At 34.5% G+C, this 15,750-nt stretch overlaps 2 protein-coding genes and 1 long non-coding RNA gene across 5 annotated transcripts; 2 read left to right on the top strand and 1 right to left on the bottom strand.

Annotated features, from left to right (window-relative positions):
• The first annotated feature begins 3,875 nt into the window (after positions 1-3,875).
• On the top strand, positions 3,876-5,293 carry LOC135120989 (uncharacterized). 3 transcript variants are annotated; one of them, XM_064045309.1, is made up of 6 exons: positions 3,876-4,458; positions 4,525-4,587; positions 4,647-4,706; positions 4,766-4,819; positions 4,872-4,940; positions 5,003-5,293. In XM_064045309.1, the coding sequence occupies exons 3-6, from the start codon at positions 4,652-4,654 to the stop codon at positions 5,290-5,292; spliced, it is 468 nt and encodes a 155-aa protein (XP_063901379.1). In that variant the 5' UTR covers positions 3,876-4,458; positions 4,525-4,587; positions 4,647-4,651; the 3' UTR covers position 5,293. The 3 variants fall into 3 exon arrangements, with proteins under 3 accessions (XP_063901379.1, XP_063901376.1, XP_063901377.1); XM_064045306.1 differs by having other exon boundaries at positions 4,519-4,587; XM_064045307.1 differs by lacking the exon at positions 3,876-4,458 and having other exon boundaries at positions 4,472-4,587.
• Positions 4,068-4,646, top strand: LOC135120982 (uncharacterized). Its single transcript, XM_064045300.1, has 3 exons — positions 4,068-4,088; positions 4,158-4,458; positions 4,525-4,646. The coding sequence occupies exons 1-3, from the start codon at positions 4,068-4,070 to the stop codon at positions 4,644-4,646; spliced, it is 444 nt and encodes a 147-aa protein (XP_063901370.1).
• Positions 5,294-5,325: 32 nt separating the features above from the next.
• Positions 5,326-6,562, bottom strand: LOC135120988 (uncharacterized). Its single transcript, XR_010278813.1, has 4 exons — positions 6,486-6,562; positions 6,303-6,432; positions 6,089-6,245; positions 5,326-6,034 (listed from the first exon to the last, which is right to left on the bottom strand). It is a non-coding gene; the product is annotated as an uncharacterized LOC135120988 (long non-coding RNA).
• Positions 6,563-15,750: the final 9,188 nt, after the last annotated feature.

Here is a 15,750-nt window from a genome sequence, read left to right as displayed (position 1 = left end):
TACAATTACACATATTATTTAAAATCTTGAACATAAAATAGAGGTCGAAATAAGTTCTACGAGATTCTAAAAGAGCCAAACCAAAGAATTGTAGGAGATTGACGTAGTTGTTTGATTTAAAGTCAACATTAAATTTAAAACATAAAAATTTTATAAAACGACTCTGTATCTTCTCAAGTCTTTGGATCTTAACTAAATGATAAGGAGACCAAATTACTGTGCAATATTCTAACACGGAACGCACAAGAGAGCAATACAAAATTATAAAGGTCCTAAGATTATAAAAGATAGTACCCTGTCGAATAAGAAAACCGAGCAATTTATTTGCTTTATTGGCAATATTGTCAATATGGATATTGAAGTCCAATTTGGAGGAAAAAGTTACGCCTAAGTCATTTACTGAAAGGGTAGTTTCTAGTTTCCGATCTTTTATAAAATATGTTGGAGGATCTAATAATTTTTTCAAGGAAAATCTAATGGCTTTACATTTCTCAATATTTAATTCCAATTTATTAGAATCACACCATTCTACAAATTTCCCAAGGTCCTCTTGAAGTAATATAACATCAGTTGAGTTACGAATACGACAAAAAAGTTTCAAGTCATCTGCGAAAAGTAAAAATCTACAATGTTTAAAAACCGAGTTTACGTCATTAATAAAAACCAAAAATAGTAGCGGACCGATATGTGATCCTTGTGGCACTCCAGAAGTTACTTCAATAAAACGTGATCTATTATTGGATATTTTTACTCTTTGCAAACGACCTGTCAGATACGAGTTTATCCAAGATAATATGGGGTTACGTATACCTAAGTTATTTAATTTATTGACTAATAGCTGAATATTGACGCTATCAAAAGCTTTTTTTATATCTGTGTAAATACAGTCAACTGCGTAACCATTTTCAACATTTTTGAACAAGTAATCCGTAAAGATTGCGAGGTTAGTATTTGTGGATTTACAAGAAAACACTTCAAAAGTGACGTTTCTGTAGAATATTAACAGTTTTCTTGTATCTACGAACGCCAGAATGCATAAAATTGACCTAAACGTCTCCTTTTCCTATTCTGAGTCGATTCTGCATGCTTTAAGTGTGTTTGGTGGCTCAGAACCATCAAAAATCGTTGAAATATAGTTCAAATTCAATAAAAATCGACAAAAATACAGTTTCTAGCTAAAATTTGATGGTTTCGTTGCACTTTCCGAGCCCATAGGGTATCTGAGTGGCTTAAAAGTACAAGAAAACACTTCAAAAGTGACGTTTCTGAAGAATTTTAACAGTTTTCTTGTATCTACGAACGCCAGATTCATAAAATTGACCTAAACGTCTCCTTTTCCTATTCTGAGTCGATTCTGCATGCTTTAAGTGTGCTTGGTGGCTCAGAACCATCAAAAATCGTTGAAATATAGTTCAAATTCAATAAAAATCGACAAAAATACAGTTTCTAGCTAAAATTTGATGGTTTCGTTGCACTTTCCGAGCCCATAGGGTATCTGAGTGGCTTAAAAGTACAAGAAAAGTGTGTTTGGTGGCTCAGAACCATCAAAAATCGTTGAAATATAGTTCAAATTCAATAAAAATCGACAAAAATACAGTTTCTAGCTAAAATTTGATGGTTTGGTTGCACTTTCCGAGCCCCTAGGGTATCTGAGTGGCTTAAAAGTACAAGAAAACACTTCAAAAGTGACGTTTCTGAAGAATTTTAACAGTTTTCTTGTATCTACGAACGCCAGAATGCATAAAATTGACCTAAACGTCTCCTTTTCCTATTCTGAGTCGATTCTGCATGCTTTAAGTGTGTTTGGTGGCTCAGAACCATCAAAAAGCGTTGAAATATAGTTCAAATTCAATAAAAATCGACAAAAATACAGTTTCTAGCTAAAATTTGATGGTTTCGTTGCACTTTCCGAGCCCGTAGGGTATCTGAGTGGCTTAAAAGTACAAGAAAACACTTCAAAAGTGACGTTTCTGAAGAATTTTAACAGTTTTCTTGTATCTACGAACGCCAGAATGCATAAAATTGACCTAAACGTCTCCTTTTCCTATTCTGAGTCGATTCTGCATGCTTTAAGTGTGTTTGGTGGCTCAGAACCATCAAAAATCGTTCAAATATAGTTCAAATTCAATAAAAATCCACAAAAATACAGTTTCTAGCTAAAATTTGATGGTTTCGTTGCACTTTCCGAGACCGTAGGGTATCTGAGTGGCTTAAAAGTACAAGAAAACACTTCAAAAGTGACGTTTCTGAAGAATTTTAACAGTTTTCTTGTATCTACGAACGCCAGAATGCATAAAATTGACCTAAACGTCTCCTTTTCCTATTCTGAGTCGATTCTGCATACTTTAAGTGTGTTTGGTGGCTCAGAACCATCAAAAATCGTTGAAATATAGTTCAAATTCAATAAAAATCGACAAAAATACAGTTTCTAGCTAAAATTTGATGGTTTCGTTGCACTTCCCGAGCCCGTAGGGTATCTGAGTGGCTTAAAAGTACAAGAAAACACTTCAAAAGTGACGTTTCTGTAGAATATTAACAGTTTTCTTGTATCTACGAACGCCAGAATGCATAAAATTGACCTAAACGTCTCCTTTTCCTATTCTGAGTCGATTCTGCATGCTTTAAGTGTGTTTGGGGTCTCAGAACCATCAAAAATCGTTGAAATATAGTTCAAATTCAATAAAAATCGACAAAAATACAGTTTCTAGCTAAAATTTGATGGTTTCGTTGCACTTTCCGAGCCCATAGGGTATCTGAGTGGCTTAAAAGTACAAGAAAAGTGTGTTTGGTGGCTCAGAACCATAAATATAGTTCAAATTCAATAAAAATCGACAAAAATACAGTTTCTAACTAAAATTTGATGGTTTCGTTGCACTTTCCGAGCCCGTAGGGTATCTGAGTGGCTTAAAAGTACAAGAAAACACTTCAAAAGTGACGTTTCTGAAGAATTTTAACAGTTTTCTTGTATCTACGAACGCCAGAATGCATAAAATTGACCTAAACGTCTCCTTTTCCTATTCTGAGTCGATTCTGCATGCTTTAAGTGTGTTTGGTGGCTCAGAACCATCAAAAATCGTTGAAATATAGTTCAAATTCAATAAAAATCGACAAAAATACAGCTTCTAGCTAAAATTTGATGGTTTCGTTGCACTTTCCGAGCCCGTTGGGTATCTGAGTGGCTTAAAAGTACAAGAGAACACTTCAAAAGTGACGTTTCTGAAGAATTTTAACAGTTTTCTTGTATCTACGAACGCCAGAATGCATAAAGTTGACCTAAACGTCTCCTTTTCCTATTCTGAGTCGATTCTGCATGCTTTAAGTGTGTTTGGTGGCTCAGAACCATCAAAAATCGTTGAAATATTGTTCAAATTCAATAAAAATCGACAAAAATACAGTTTCTAGCTAAAATTTAATGGTTTGGTTGCACTTTCCGAGCCCCTAGGGTATCTGAGTGGCTTAAAAGTACAAGAAAACACTTCAAAAGTGACGTTTCTGAAGAATTTTAACAGTTTTCTTGTATCTACGAACGCCAGAATGCATAAAATTGACCTAAACGCCTCCTTTTCCTATTCTGAGTCGATTCTGCATGCTTTAAGTGTGTTTGGTGGCTCAGAACCATCAAAAAACGTTGAAATATAGTTCAAATTCAATAAAAATCGACAAAAATACAGTTTCTAGCTAAAATTTGATGGTTTCGTTGCAGTTTCCGAGCCCGTAGGGTATCTGAGTGGCTTAGGCCCGGTATTTCAGTTGTTGGTTAAACCAAGAAATTATAGTTAACCAAAAAAAGTTTTGGTTAAGTGTATTTCAGTGTGGGGTTAAGATATTTGACGGTTAAATTTGTTGGTTACTCTAACCCAGCCCAGCTAGGTGGTTTAACCATTATTTTTTTGGTTAACACATGCGCAGTAGACGCCACTGTCCGCGAAATTTTGGGAGACATTTTGAAGACCAGTTTTGACAGTTGTTCTTGTTATTAATCACCGTTCTAACCTCGTTTTCTCGTGTACCTCGTGCCTGTTGTTGTGTTTTTTTTTCACTGTTAAGTATATAATAAAAGCTACAGGATGAACAGTGAACGTGAACGTGTTAGATCAAAAAATTTTGAAACACAAGAAATTTGCCTACTTGTAGATTTGGTTAGACAAAACAAGTAGGTGATCGAGTGCAAAGAAACTGGAATCGTCAATAATAAGCAAAAGGGGATAGCCTGGGAGAAGTTGACAGAAACATTTAATGCCATTTCTGGTACCGTGCCTCGAACGTCCAGGAATCTAAAAGACAAATGGACAAATTTAAAAAAAACCGCAGTTTGCAATTTTGCCCACGATAAAAAATACGCACGAGGCACTGGCGGTGGTCCCTCCAAAGGCCCAACAGAGACGTCAGTAGACGCAACTGTCCGCGAAATTTTGGGAGACAGATTGACAGGTTTGCCAGCGGTGTGTGATAATGATGGTAAGTTATCACTTATTAGACATTAAAATAACAACAACATGGTTGTAATTGATTCTTAAGTTCTAGATGTAGAAATAACAAACAGAAATGAAATTGAGGATTCAATTGTCCCAGAGATTGAAAATGAAGGTACCTATACAAAAAATATATACATACTTGTAAATTTCATAATAACACCTTTTTTGTAGAGAATATGGGGACGTCAAACAGCTTCTTCACAGAAAACAGTGCCTCTTCATCACAATTAGGTAAGTGCAAAGTAATAAATTAATTGTTATTAAAATTATAATATATATTTTATTTTTAGTTTTAGAAGAAGACGTAGTTGCACAACCGGGGGATACGCAGGAAAATGAATTAGGTAAGATATAAAGTATTGTTAAACATTAAACACATGGTTATTTTTTTTTCAGACTGGTCACAATACACTCCAAGAATGTTAAAAAAGCTTCCCTCGAAACCACTACAAGTTTCAAAGAAAGGTGATTTGACATAATTAATAATAGTAATAAGTAACTTTGAAAATAAAATGTACTCTCCGCAGGTAAAATAAGAGTGGGTGGAAATATTACTAATTACAAATGGTGTCAGCTTGCCGACGAGAAAAGGAACAACTCAGTTTTCAAAAAAAAGTTACTTGAAGAAGACCACAAGCAAAAACAGGAAATCCATGCAATAATGAAGAACCAATTGCAGGAGGAACATGAGCAAAAACTGCGGCATCGTGAAGAAGAACATTGTGTAAAATTGAAATTAATTCAGGAGGAGCATGCATTAAGGATGACATTGTTGAAACAACAAATCACGTTCTCCGATGTTGATAATAATCAGTAAATCAGTGAGATATAATAAATTAATTTACTTGGTTAGATGAATACATAAGTGATGTGAACAATGAAAAATACTAAACCAACTAAAGCATAGAGCGGAACATGAGCTGAAATTGCATTTAATGAATTTAGAAATAATTTATAAACTTCTACACTATATATGTAAATTTACAAATTTGCAAAATATGCAATGAATTCATTTCTTGCTCTGTTGTTGTTATTTCTATTTACATCATCAGCAACTGGTACATCATCTGCCAAATCAAAAGCTCTTTGCTCTTCGAGATTTAAGGGAGGTGGTTCATCTTCGTCGTTTAAAATTGCGATATTATGCAAGACTGCTGTGGCTACAATTATCCAGGGAACCATTCGTAGGTGTAGATTTATGCCATTACTTAAAATCGGGAAGCGTCGTTTCCAAACACCATAAGAACGTTCAACTGGGTTTCGTGTTCTAATCAGTGACTCGTTATATAAATTTTGAGCAATTGTATTTGTCACTGTCAATGGTGTCATTAAAAAATTTTGAATAGGGTAACCTGCATCCCCAACAAGTATTGCACGCTCCATTTCTGCATTTTGAAATTTTCTGCAAATCTCAGAATTTCTAAAAATTGTTGAGTCGTGAGCAGAACCGGGCCATCTTGCTACAATATTTATTATTTTTAAATTAGAAGCAGCAATTGTTTGCACATTCAGGGAGAAAAAATTTTTCCGATTGCGATAAATTTCAGCATTTTCTCCACCTGCAAAATGTTCTATACTAATGTCCGTTAACACAAAATACCTTATTAACATACCCGGTGACTTTATTTTGATATGTGTGCAATCTAAAGCACCAACAACTCGTGGGAATCTTGCAAGTTGATAAAAACCTTGTTGCACTATAGAGATTTCTTCTCCTGTTTGAGGAAATTTTATGTATTCTTCCCGCAAATTTGCAATAGCTCTTGTAACCTTCAATTTATTGTAACATAGGTAACATTTTTATGACTAGTTTTGTCTTTCACTCACTCTGTTTATTGCTTTTCCCACAGTACTCTTGTGAACACCTCCAAAATCTCCAATTACAATTAAGAAACTGCCTGTCGCGAAAAATCGGAGTGTAATTAACAACATTTCCATTGATGTAAGAGCGTGATTCCTGAAATACATTCATTAAACAGCTTATATTATTTTAAATTGTATATTTTATACCAATTTGTCGGATGCTTTATGACATCATGAATTGAATGTATCAAATTTGTTACAGATTCTTTTGACAGTCTGAACCTACAATAAAATTCTTGGTCGTCCCAGTAATTAAAATGGTCCCTTCGTATCTGTATTCTAGGAACTTTGCGAATTCGTCCCAAGCGGACAACAAAATTAATAACTTGCTCATCGTCTGAGTCACTATCGCTAGAAGAGTAAATATTTGCCATTTTTACTTCCCGAGCGTAAGCAAAGGAAGTATTGTAATCGAGTCCGTCGGCCGACTCTCTACTTTTACGTTTTCTCGATCTTTCATGACCCCTAGAAGACGAAGAAATAGGTCTCCCATTTCCGTCTGTCTGTCCGTCCGTCTGTCCGTCCGTCTGTCCGTCCGTCTGTCCGTCCGTCTGTCCGTCCGTCTGTCCGTCCGTCTGTCCGTCCGTCTGTCCGTCCGTCTGTCCGTCCGTCTGTCCGTCTGTTGTCCCGGATTTTATTAGACAGATAATCTCCGAAAGTACTCGACCGATTGTTGTGAAATTTTGTACTTATATTAAGAATATCATGTAGATGGTAAAACGCTAACCAAAATTTGTCTAATCATCCCCACCACTAATGCGATGACGTCACTTCAAAATTGTACATAGTAAATGGGTTTTCAATTGTATAAAATAACATAGTCCTACACATGTAGTTTACAACTCTGAATCGACTTTTCACCCGCAACGTCCAGATTTTTGGAAAAAAAATCAAAATTATAAAACAACATTTTGAAATTTAATTTTTAATCTGCTAACCAGAATGCTTTGAAACCTTGCAGATGTTTTAAGGCTATAAAGAGCATCATAAATCTTTAGTCAAAAAATATTTGCTTATCCCCTCCAAAAACTTGATGACGTCAGCTCAAAAGTTTGTGGAATAAATCATATCTAAAATGTACAAAATATGATGAGTCTGTACTTGTGATCTATCACTCCATTCATATTTTTTGGATTTGCATATACAGGGTGACTCAAAAAAATTAATGAATGCGTAAATATATTTTATTGATTTAATCAGGAACTACAAAACCGAATGCTCTGAAATCTTGCAGATGTTTTAAGGTCATAAAGAGCATAATAAATGTTTAGTCAAAATATATTTGCTTATCCCCTCCAAAAACTTGATGACGTCAGCTCGAAAGTTTGCCGAATAAATCATATCTAAAATGTACAAAATATGATGAGCCTGTACTTGTCATTTATCACTCCATTCATATTTTTTGGATTTGCATATACAGAGTGACTCAAAAAAATTAATGAATGCGTAAATATATTTTATTGATTTAATCAGGAACTACAAAACGGAATGCTCTGACATCTTGCAGATGTTTTAAGGTTATAAAGAGCATAATAAATGTTTAGTCAAAATATATTTGCTTATCCCCTCTAAAAACTTGATGACGTCAGCTCGAAAGTTTGCCGAATAAATCATATCTAAAATGTACAAAATATGATCAGTCTGTACTTGTGATCTATCACTCCATTCATATTTTTTGGATTTGCATATACAGGGTGATTTAAGAAAATAAATGAAAGCGTAAATTTATTTTACTGATTTACTCAGGAACTACAAAACCGAATGCTTCGAAATCATGAAGATATTTTAAAATTATCATAAGCATGGTAAATTTTTGATCAAAACGTATTTGGTCGTCCCCCTAAAAAATTTATGATGTCACCACAAAATTTTGCTGAAAAAATCCTATCTAAAATGTACAAAATATGGTGAGTCTCTTCTTATGATTTATCATTCCATTCAAATTTTTTGGATTTGCATATACAGGGTGACTCAAAAAAATTAATGAATGCGTAAATTTATTTTATTGATTTAATCAGGAACTACAAAACCGAATGCTTTGAAATCTTGCAGATGTTTTAAGGTTATAAAGAGCATAATAAATTTTTAGTCAAAATATATTTGGTTATCTTCTACAAAAAACTGATGACGTCAGCTCAAAAGTTTGCCGAATAAATCGTATCTAAAATGTACAAAATATGATGAGTCTGTACTTGTGATTTATCATTCCAATCATATTTTTGGATTTGCATATGCAGGGTGACTCAAAAAAATTAATGAAGGCGTGAATTTATTTTATCGATTTAATCAGGAATTAGAAAACCGAATGCTTTGAAATCTTGGGAATATTTTAAAGTTATTATAAGCATGGTAAACTTTTGTTCAAAATGTATTTGTTCATCCCTCCTAAAAAAATTGATGACGTCACCCTTAAATTTTGCTGAATAAATCCTATCTAAAATGCAAAAAACATGATGTGTTTGTACTTGTGATTTATCATTCCATTCATATTTTTTAGATTTTCTTAAGAGGTGGTTCAAAAAAATTAATGAAGTCAATTTTTTTTATTGATTAAATTAAAGGCAACACTTATTATTAGTATTACACCCTAACCAACCCAATTTGGTAGACACAAAATTTGTTAAAGGAAAAACTCGGTTGAAACATAAGGGTAGCACGCTTATTTACATCGACTTTAACATTACAGACCTGGATTTGTTTTATGCGTTCACTTGGTTCCGCGAATGTGAAATAGACATGTTTATAATCAACCAATTGTGAATTTCACCGTCAAGAATTAAAATAAAACCCAATGTTTTATATGTATAATAAGCGGAAGTCGAAGCAATAAAACCGATGGTCGTTTTGTTTACAGTTTCTCTGTTTGACTCTCACGTATGCTGTTACGCCTGTCATCTTAAATTAAGAATGTTTATACATGCACGATTTTCAGTTGCCTCTGATACGTAGTTATACGTGAGTAAATTGTTTCGTTATTTTATTGATTATTACAAATCAATATTCAAAACGACCCAATTCATTTTCCCGAAAATTTGAGAATATAATAATTTTATTCTTAGTATTACACTACATCTATCCCAACTGATATACGTGTCCTTGCAAAAATGTTGATGACGTCATCGCAATTTTTTTTTAAATTCCCACTACATAAATGTAATGAGAAAAAAAACACAATAGGCATGCAGTCGTCAAGTTTCCGACAGCGAGGGAAGTACTGTCTAAACTCTTTAGACCAATTTTTTTAAATTATTTTTCGCACGATTCACTTAAAAAGAAACAACACTTTCACAATCAAAATGTAAATAAAGCAAAAGTGAGGTTATAAAAACGCCTACACGCCCACCAAAATATGAAAGAATATATCCTCGCACATGCTCTTTTCAACTGGTAGACCAATTACGATACCAACTTAAGAGAAATAATGGTTAGTTAACCAGAATATACTTAACCAAATTTTCGACACTGAAATACCGGTTCTTGGTTAAAGTTTTGGTTAAAATTTAACCAAGGTTAGTTAACCCTGATTTTAACCAACTACTGAAATACCGGGCCTTAAAAGTACAAGAAAACACTTCAAAAGTGACGTTTCTGAAGAATTTTAACAGTTTTCTTGTATTTACGAACGCCAGAATGCATAAAATTGACCTAAACGTCTCCTTTTCCTATTCTGAGTCGATTCTGCATGCTTTAAGTGTGTTTGGTGGCTCAGAACCATCAAAAATCGTTGAAATATAGTTCAAATTCAATAAAAATCGACAAAAATACAGTTTCTAGCTAAAATTTGATGGTTTCGTTGCACTTTCCGAGCCCGTAGGTTATCTGAGTGGCTTAAAAGTACAAGAAAACACTTCAAAAGTGACGTTTCTGAAGAATTTTAACAGTTTTCTTGTATCTACGAACGCCAGAATGCATAAAATTGACCTAAACGTCTCCTTTTCCTATTCTGAGTCGATTCTGCATGCTTTAAGTGTGTTTGGTGGCTCAGAACCATCGAAAATCGTTCAAATATAGTTCAAATTCAATAAAAATCGACAAAAATACAGTTTCTAGCTAAAATTTGATGGTTTCGTTGCACTTTCCGAGCCCGTAGGGTATCTGAGTGGCTTAAAAGTACAAGAAAACACTTCAAAAGTGACGTTTCTGAAGAATTTTAACAGTTTTCTTGTATCTACGAACGCCAGAATGCATAAAGTTGACCTAAACGTCTCCTTTTCCTATTCTGAGTCGATTCTGCATGCTTTAAGTGTGTTTGGTGGCTCAGAACCATCAAAAATCGTTGAAATATAGTTCAAATTCAAAAAAAATCGACAAAAATACAGTTTCTAGCTAAAATTTGATGGTTTGGTTGCACTTTCCGAGCCCCTAGGGTATCTGAGTGGCTTAAAAGCACAAGAAAACACTTCAAAAGTAACGTTTCTGAAGAATTTTAACAGTTTTCTTGTATCTACGAACGCCAGAATGCATAAAATTGACCTAAACGTCTCCTTTTCCTATTCTGAGTCGATTCTACATGCTTTAAGTGTGTTTGGTGGCTCAGAACCATCAAAAATCGTTGAAATATAGTTCAAATTCAATAAAAATCGACAAAAATACAGTTTCTAGCTAAAATTTTATGGTTTTGTTGCACTTTCCGAGCCCGTTGGGTATCTGAGTGGCTTAAAAGTACAAGAAAACACTTCAAAAGTGACGTTTCTGAAGAATTTTAACAGTTTTCTTGTATCTACGAACGCCAGAATGCATAAAATTGACCTAAACGTCTCCTTTTCCTATTCTGAGTCGAAGTGTTGACGTTTAAGTCAATTTTATGCATTCTGGCGTTCGTAGATACAAGAAAACCGTTAAAATTCTTCAGAAACGTCACTTTTGAAGTGTTTTCTTGTACTTTTAAGCCACTCAGATAACCTACGGGCTCGGAAAGTGCAACGAAACCATCAGATTTTAGCTAGAAACTGTATTTTTGTCGATTTTTATTGAATTTGAACTATATTTCAACGATTTTTGATGGTTGTGAGCCACCAAACACACTTAAAGCATGCAGAATCGACTCAGAATAGGAAAAGGAGACGTTTAGGTCAATTTTATGCATTCTGGCGTTCGTAGATACAAGAAAACTGTTAAAATTCTTCAGAAACGTCACTTTTGAAGTGTTTTCTTGTACTTTTAAGCCACTCAGATAACCTACGGACTCGGAAAGTTCAACGAAACCATCAAATTTTAGCTAGAAACTGTATTTTTGTTGATTTTTATTGAATTTGAACTATATTTCAACGATTTTTGATGGTTCTGAGTCACCAAACACACTTAAAGCATGCAGAATCGACTCAGAATAGGAAAAGGAGACGTTTAGGTCAATTTTATGCATTCTGGCGTTCGTAGATACAAGAAAACTGTTAAAATTCTTCAGAAACGTCACCTTTGAAGTGTTTTCTTGTACTTTTAAGCCACTCAGATACCCAACAGGCTCGGAAAGTGCAACGAAACCATCAAATTTTAGCTAGAAACCGTATTTTTGTCGATTTTTATTGAATTTGAACTATATTTCAACGATTTTTGATGGTTCTGAGCCACCAAACACACTTAAAGCATGCAGAATCGACTCAGAATAGGAAAAGGAGACGTTTAGGTCAATTTTATGCATTCTGGCGTTCGTAGATACAAGAAAACTGTTAAAATTCTTCAGAAACGTCACTTTTGAAGTGTTTTCTTGTACTTTTAAGCCACTCAGATACCCTACGGGCTCGGAAAGTGCAACGAAACCATCAAATTTTAGCTAGAAACGGTATTTTTGTCGATTTTTATAGAATTTGAACTATATTTCAACGATTTTTGATGGTTCTGAGCCGCCAAACACACTTAAAGCATGCAGAATCGACTCAGAATAGGAAAAGGAGACGTTTAGGTCAATTTTATGCATTCTGGCGTTCGTAGATACAAGAAAACTGTTAAAATTCTTCAGAAACGTCACTTTTGAAGTGTCTTCTTGTACTTCTAAGCCACTCAGATACCCTACGGGCTCGGAAAGTGCAACGAAACCATCAAATTTTAGCTGAAACTGTACTTTTGTCGATTTTTATTGAATTTGAACTATATTTCAACGATTTTTGACGGTTCTGAGCCACCAAACACACTTAAAGCATGCAGAATCGTCTCAGAATAGGAAAAGGAGATGTTTAGGTCAATTTTATGCATTCTGGCGTTCGTAGATACAAGAAAACTGTTAAAATTCTTCAGAAACGTCACTTTTGGAGTGTTTTCTTGTACTTTTAAGCCACTCAGATACCCTACGGGCTCGGAAAGTGCAACGAAACCATCAAATTTAACTAGAAACTGTATTTTTGTGGATTTTTATTGAATTTGAACTATATTTCAACGATTTTTGATGGTTCTGAGCCACCAAACACACTTAAAGCATGCAGAATCGACTCAGAATAGGAAAAGAAGACGTTTAGGTCAATTTTATGCATTCTGGCGTTCGTAGATACAAGAAAACCGTTAAAATTCTTCAGAAACGTTACTTTTGAAGTGTTTTCTTGTACTTTTAAGCCACTCAGATACCCTACGGGCTCGGAAAGTGCAACGAAACCATCAAATTTTAGCTAGAAACTGTATTTTTGTCGATTTTTATTGAATTTGAACTATATTTCAACGATTTTTGATGGTTCTGAGCCACCAAACAAACTTAAAGCATGCAGAATCGACTCAGAATAGGAAAAGGAGACGTTTAGGTCAATTTTATGCATTCTGGCATTCGTAGGTACAAGAAAACTGTTAAAATTCTTCAGAAACCTCACTTTTGAAGTGTTTTCTTGTACTTTTAAGCCACTCAGATACCCTACGGGCTCGGAAAGTGCAACGAAACCATCAAATTTTAGCTAGAAACTGTATTTTTGTCGATTTTTATTGAATTTGAACTATATTTCAAGGTTTTTTGATGGTTCTGAGCCACCAAACACACTTAAAGCATGCAGAATCGACTCAGAATAGGAAAAGGAGACGTTTAGGTCAATTTCATGCATTCTGGCGTTCGTAGATACAAGAAAACTGTTAAAATTCTTCAGAAACGTCACTTTTCAAGTGTTTTCTTGTACTTTTAAGCCACTCAGATACCCTACGGGCTCGGAAAGTGCAACGAAACCATCAAATTTTAGCTAGAAACTGTATTTTTGTCGATTTTTATTGAATTTGAACTATATTTCAACGATTTTTGATGGTTCTGAGCCACCAAACACACTTAAAGCATGCAGAATCGACTCAGAATAGGAAAAGGAGACGTTTAGGTCAAATTTATGCATTCTGGCGTTCGTAGATACAAGAAAACTGTTAAAATTCTTCAGAAACGTCACTTTTGAAGTGTTTTCTTGTACTTTTAAGCCACTCAGATACCCTGCGGGCTCGGAAAGTGCAACGAAACCATCAAATTTTAGCTAGAAACTGTATTTTTGTCGATTTTTATTGAATTTGAACTATATTTCAACGATTTTTGTTGGTTCTGAGCCACCAAACACACTTAAAGCATGCAGAATCGACTCAGAATAGGAAAAGGAGACGTTTAGGTCAATTTTATGCATTCTGGCGTTCGTAGATACAAGAAAACTGTTAAAATTCTTCAGAAACGTCACTTTTGAAGTGTTTTCTTGTACTTTTAAGCCACTCAGATACACTACGGGCTCGGAAAGTGCAACGAAACCATCAAATTTTAGGTAGAAACTGTATTTTTGTCGATTTTTATTGAATTTGAACTATATTTCAACGATTTTTGAAGGTTCTGAGCCACCAAACACACTTAAAGCATGCAGAATCGACTCAGAATAGGAAAAGAAGACGTTTAGGTCAATTTTATGCATTCTGGCTTTCGTAGATACAAGAAAACCGTTAAAATTCTTCAGAAACGTTACTTTTGAAGTGTTTTCTTGTACTTTTAAGCCACTCAGATACCCTACGGGCTCGGAAAGTGCAACGAAACCATCATATTTTAGCTAGAAACTGTATTTTTGTCGATTTTTATTGAATTTGAACTATATTTCAACGATTTTTGATGGTTCTGAGCCACCAAACACACTTAAAGCATGCAGAATCGACTCAGAATAGGAAAAGGAGACGTTTAGGTCAATTTTATGCATTCTGGCGTTCGTAGATACAAGAAAACTGTTAAAATTCTTCAGAAACGTCACTTTTGAAGTGTCTTCTTGTACTTCTAAGCCACTCAGATACCCTACGGGCTCGGAAAGTGCAACGAAACCATCAAATTTTAGCTGAAACTGTACTTTTGTCGATTTTTATTGAATTTGAACTATATTTCAACGATTTTTGACGGTTCTGAGCCACCAAACACACTTAAAGCATGCAGAATCGTCTCAGAATAGGAAAAGGAGATGTTTAGGTCAATTTTATGCATTCTGGCGTTCGTAGATACAAGAAAACTGTTAAAATTCTTCAGAAACGTCACTTTTGGAGTGTTTTCTTGTACTTTTAAGCCACTCAGATACCCTACGGGCTCGGAAAGTGCAACGAAACCATCAAATTTAACTAGAAACTGTATTTTTGTCGATTTTTATTGAATTTGAACTATATTTCAACGATTTTTGATGGTTCTGAGCCACCAAACACACTTAAAGCATGCAGAATCGACTCAGAATAGGAAAAGGAGACGTTTAGGTCAATTTTATGCATTCTGGCATTCGTAGATACAAGAAAACTGTTAAAATTCTTCAGAAACTTCACTTTTGAAGTGTTTTCTTGTACTTTTAAGCCACTCAGATACCCTACGGGCTCGGAAAGTGCAACGAAACCATCAAATTTTAGCTAGAAACTGTATTTTTGTCGATTTTTATTGAATTTGAACTATATTTCAACGATTTTAATGGTTCTGAGCCACTAAACACACATAAAGCATGCAGAATCGACTCAGAATAGGAAAAGGAGACGTTTAGGTCAATTTTATGCATTCTGGCGTTCGTAGATACAAGAAAACTGTTAAAATTCTTCAGAAACGTCACTTTTGAAGTGTTTTCTTGTACTTTTAAGCCACTCAGATACACTACGGGCTCGGAAAGTGCAACGAAACCATCAAATTTTAGCTAGAAACTGTATTTTTGTCGATTTTTATTGAATTTGAACTATATTTCAACGATTTTTGAAGGTTCTGAGCCACCAAACACACTTAAAGCATGCAGAATCGACTCAGAATAGGAAAAGGAGACGTTTAGGTCAATTTTATGCATTCTGGCGTTCGTAGATACAAGAAAACCGTTAAAATTCTTCAGAAACGTCACTTTTGAAGTGTTTTCTTGCAATTTTAAGCCACTCAGATACCCAACGGGCTCGGAAAGTGCAACGAAACCATCAGATTTTAGCTAGAAACTGTATTTTTGTCGATTTTTATTGAATTTGAACTATATTTCAACGATTATTG

Source organism: Zophobas morio, unplaced genomic scaffold (assembly GCF_036711695.1).
Source record: "Zophobas morio isolate AGI-343-1 ecotype UQ-CSIRO unplaced genomic scaffold, CSIRO_AGI_Zmor_V1 ptg000471l, whole genome shotgun sequence".
In the NCBI taxonomy this organism is placed as follows: domain Eukaryota; kingdom Metazoa; phylum Arthropoda; class Insecta; order Coleoptera; family Tenebrionidae; genus Zophobas; species Zophobas morio.
This window is presented reverse-complemented; position numbering and strand designations above follow the sequence as displayed.

What these genes read in the sequence shown, in the direction of transcription:
- LOC135120982 (XM_064045300.1), top strand. Translation starts at nt 4,068, where the DNA reads ATGAACAGTGAACGTGAACGT. An exon ending in TGAACAGTGAACGTGAACGT is followed by an intron (nt 4,089 to 4,157) that starts GTTAGATCAAAA and finishes CAAAACAAGTAG; the next exon opens with GTGATCGAGTGCAAAGAAAC. An exon ending in AGCGGTGTGTGATAATGATG is followed by an intron (nt 4,459 to 4,524) that starts GTAAGTTATCAC and finishes CTTAAGTTCTAG; the next exon opens with ATGTAGAAATAACAAACAGA.
- LOC135120989 (XM_064045309.1), top strand. Translation starts at nt 4,652, where the DNA reads ATGGGGACGTCAAACAGCTTCTTCACAGAAAACAGTGCCTCTTCATCA. An exon ending in TACGCAGGAAAATGAATTAG is followed by an intron (nt 4,820 to 4,871) that starts GTAAGATATAAA and finishes TTTTTTTTTCAG; the next exon opens with ACTGGTCACAATACACTCCA. An exon ending in ACTACAAGTTTCAAAGAAAG is followed by an intron (nt 4,941 to 5,002) that starts GTGATTTGACAT and finishes TACTCTCCGCAG; the next exon opens with GTAAAATAAGAGTGGGTGGA.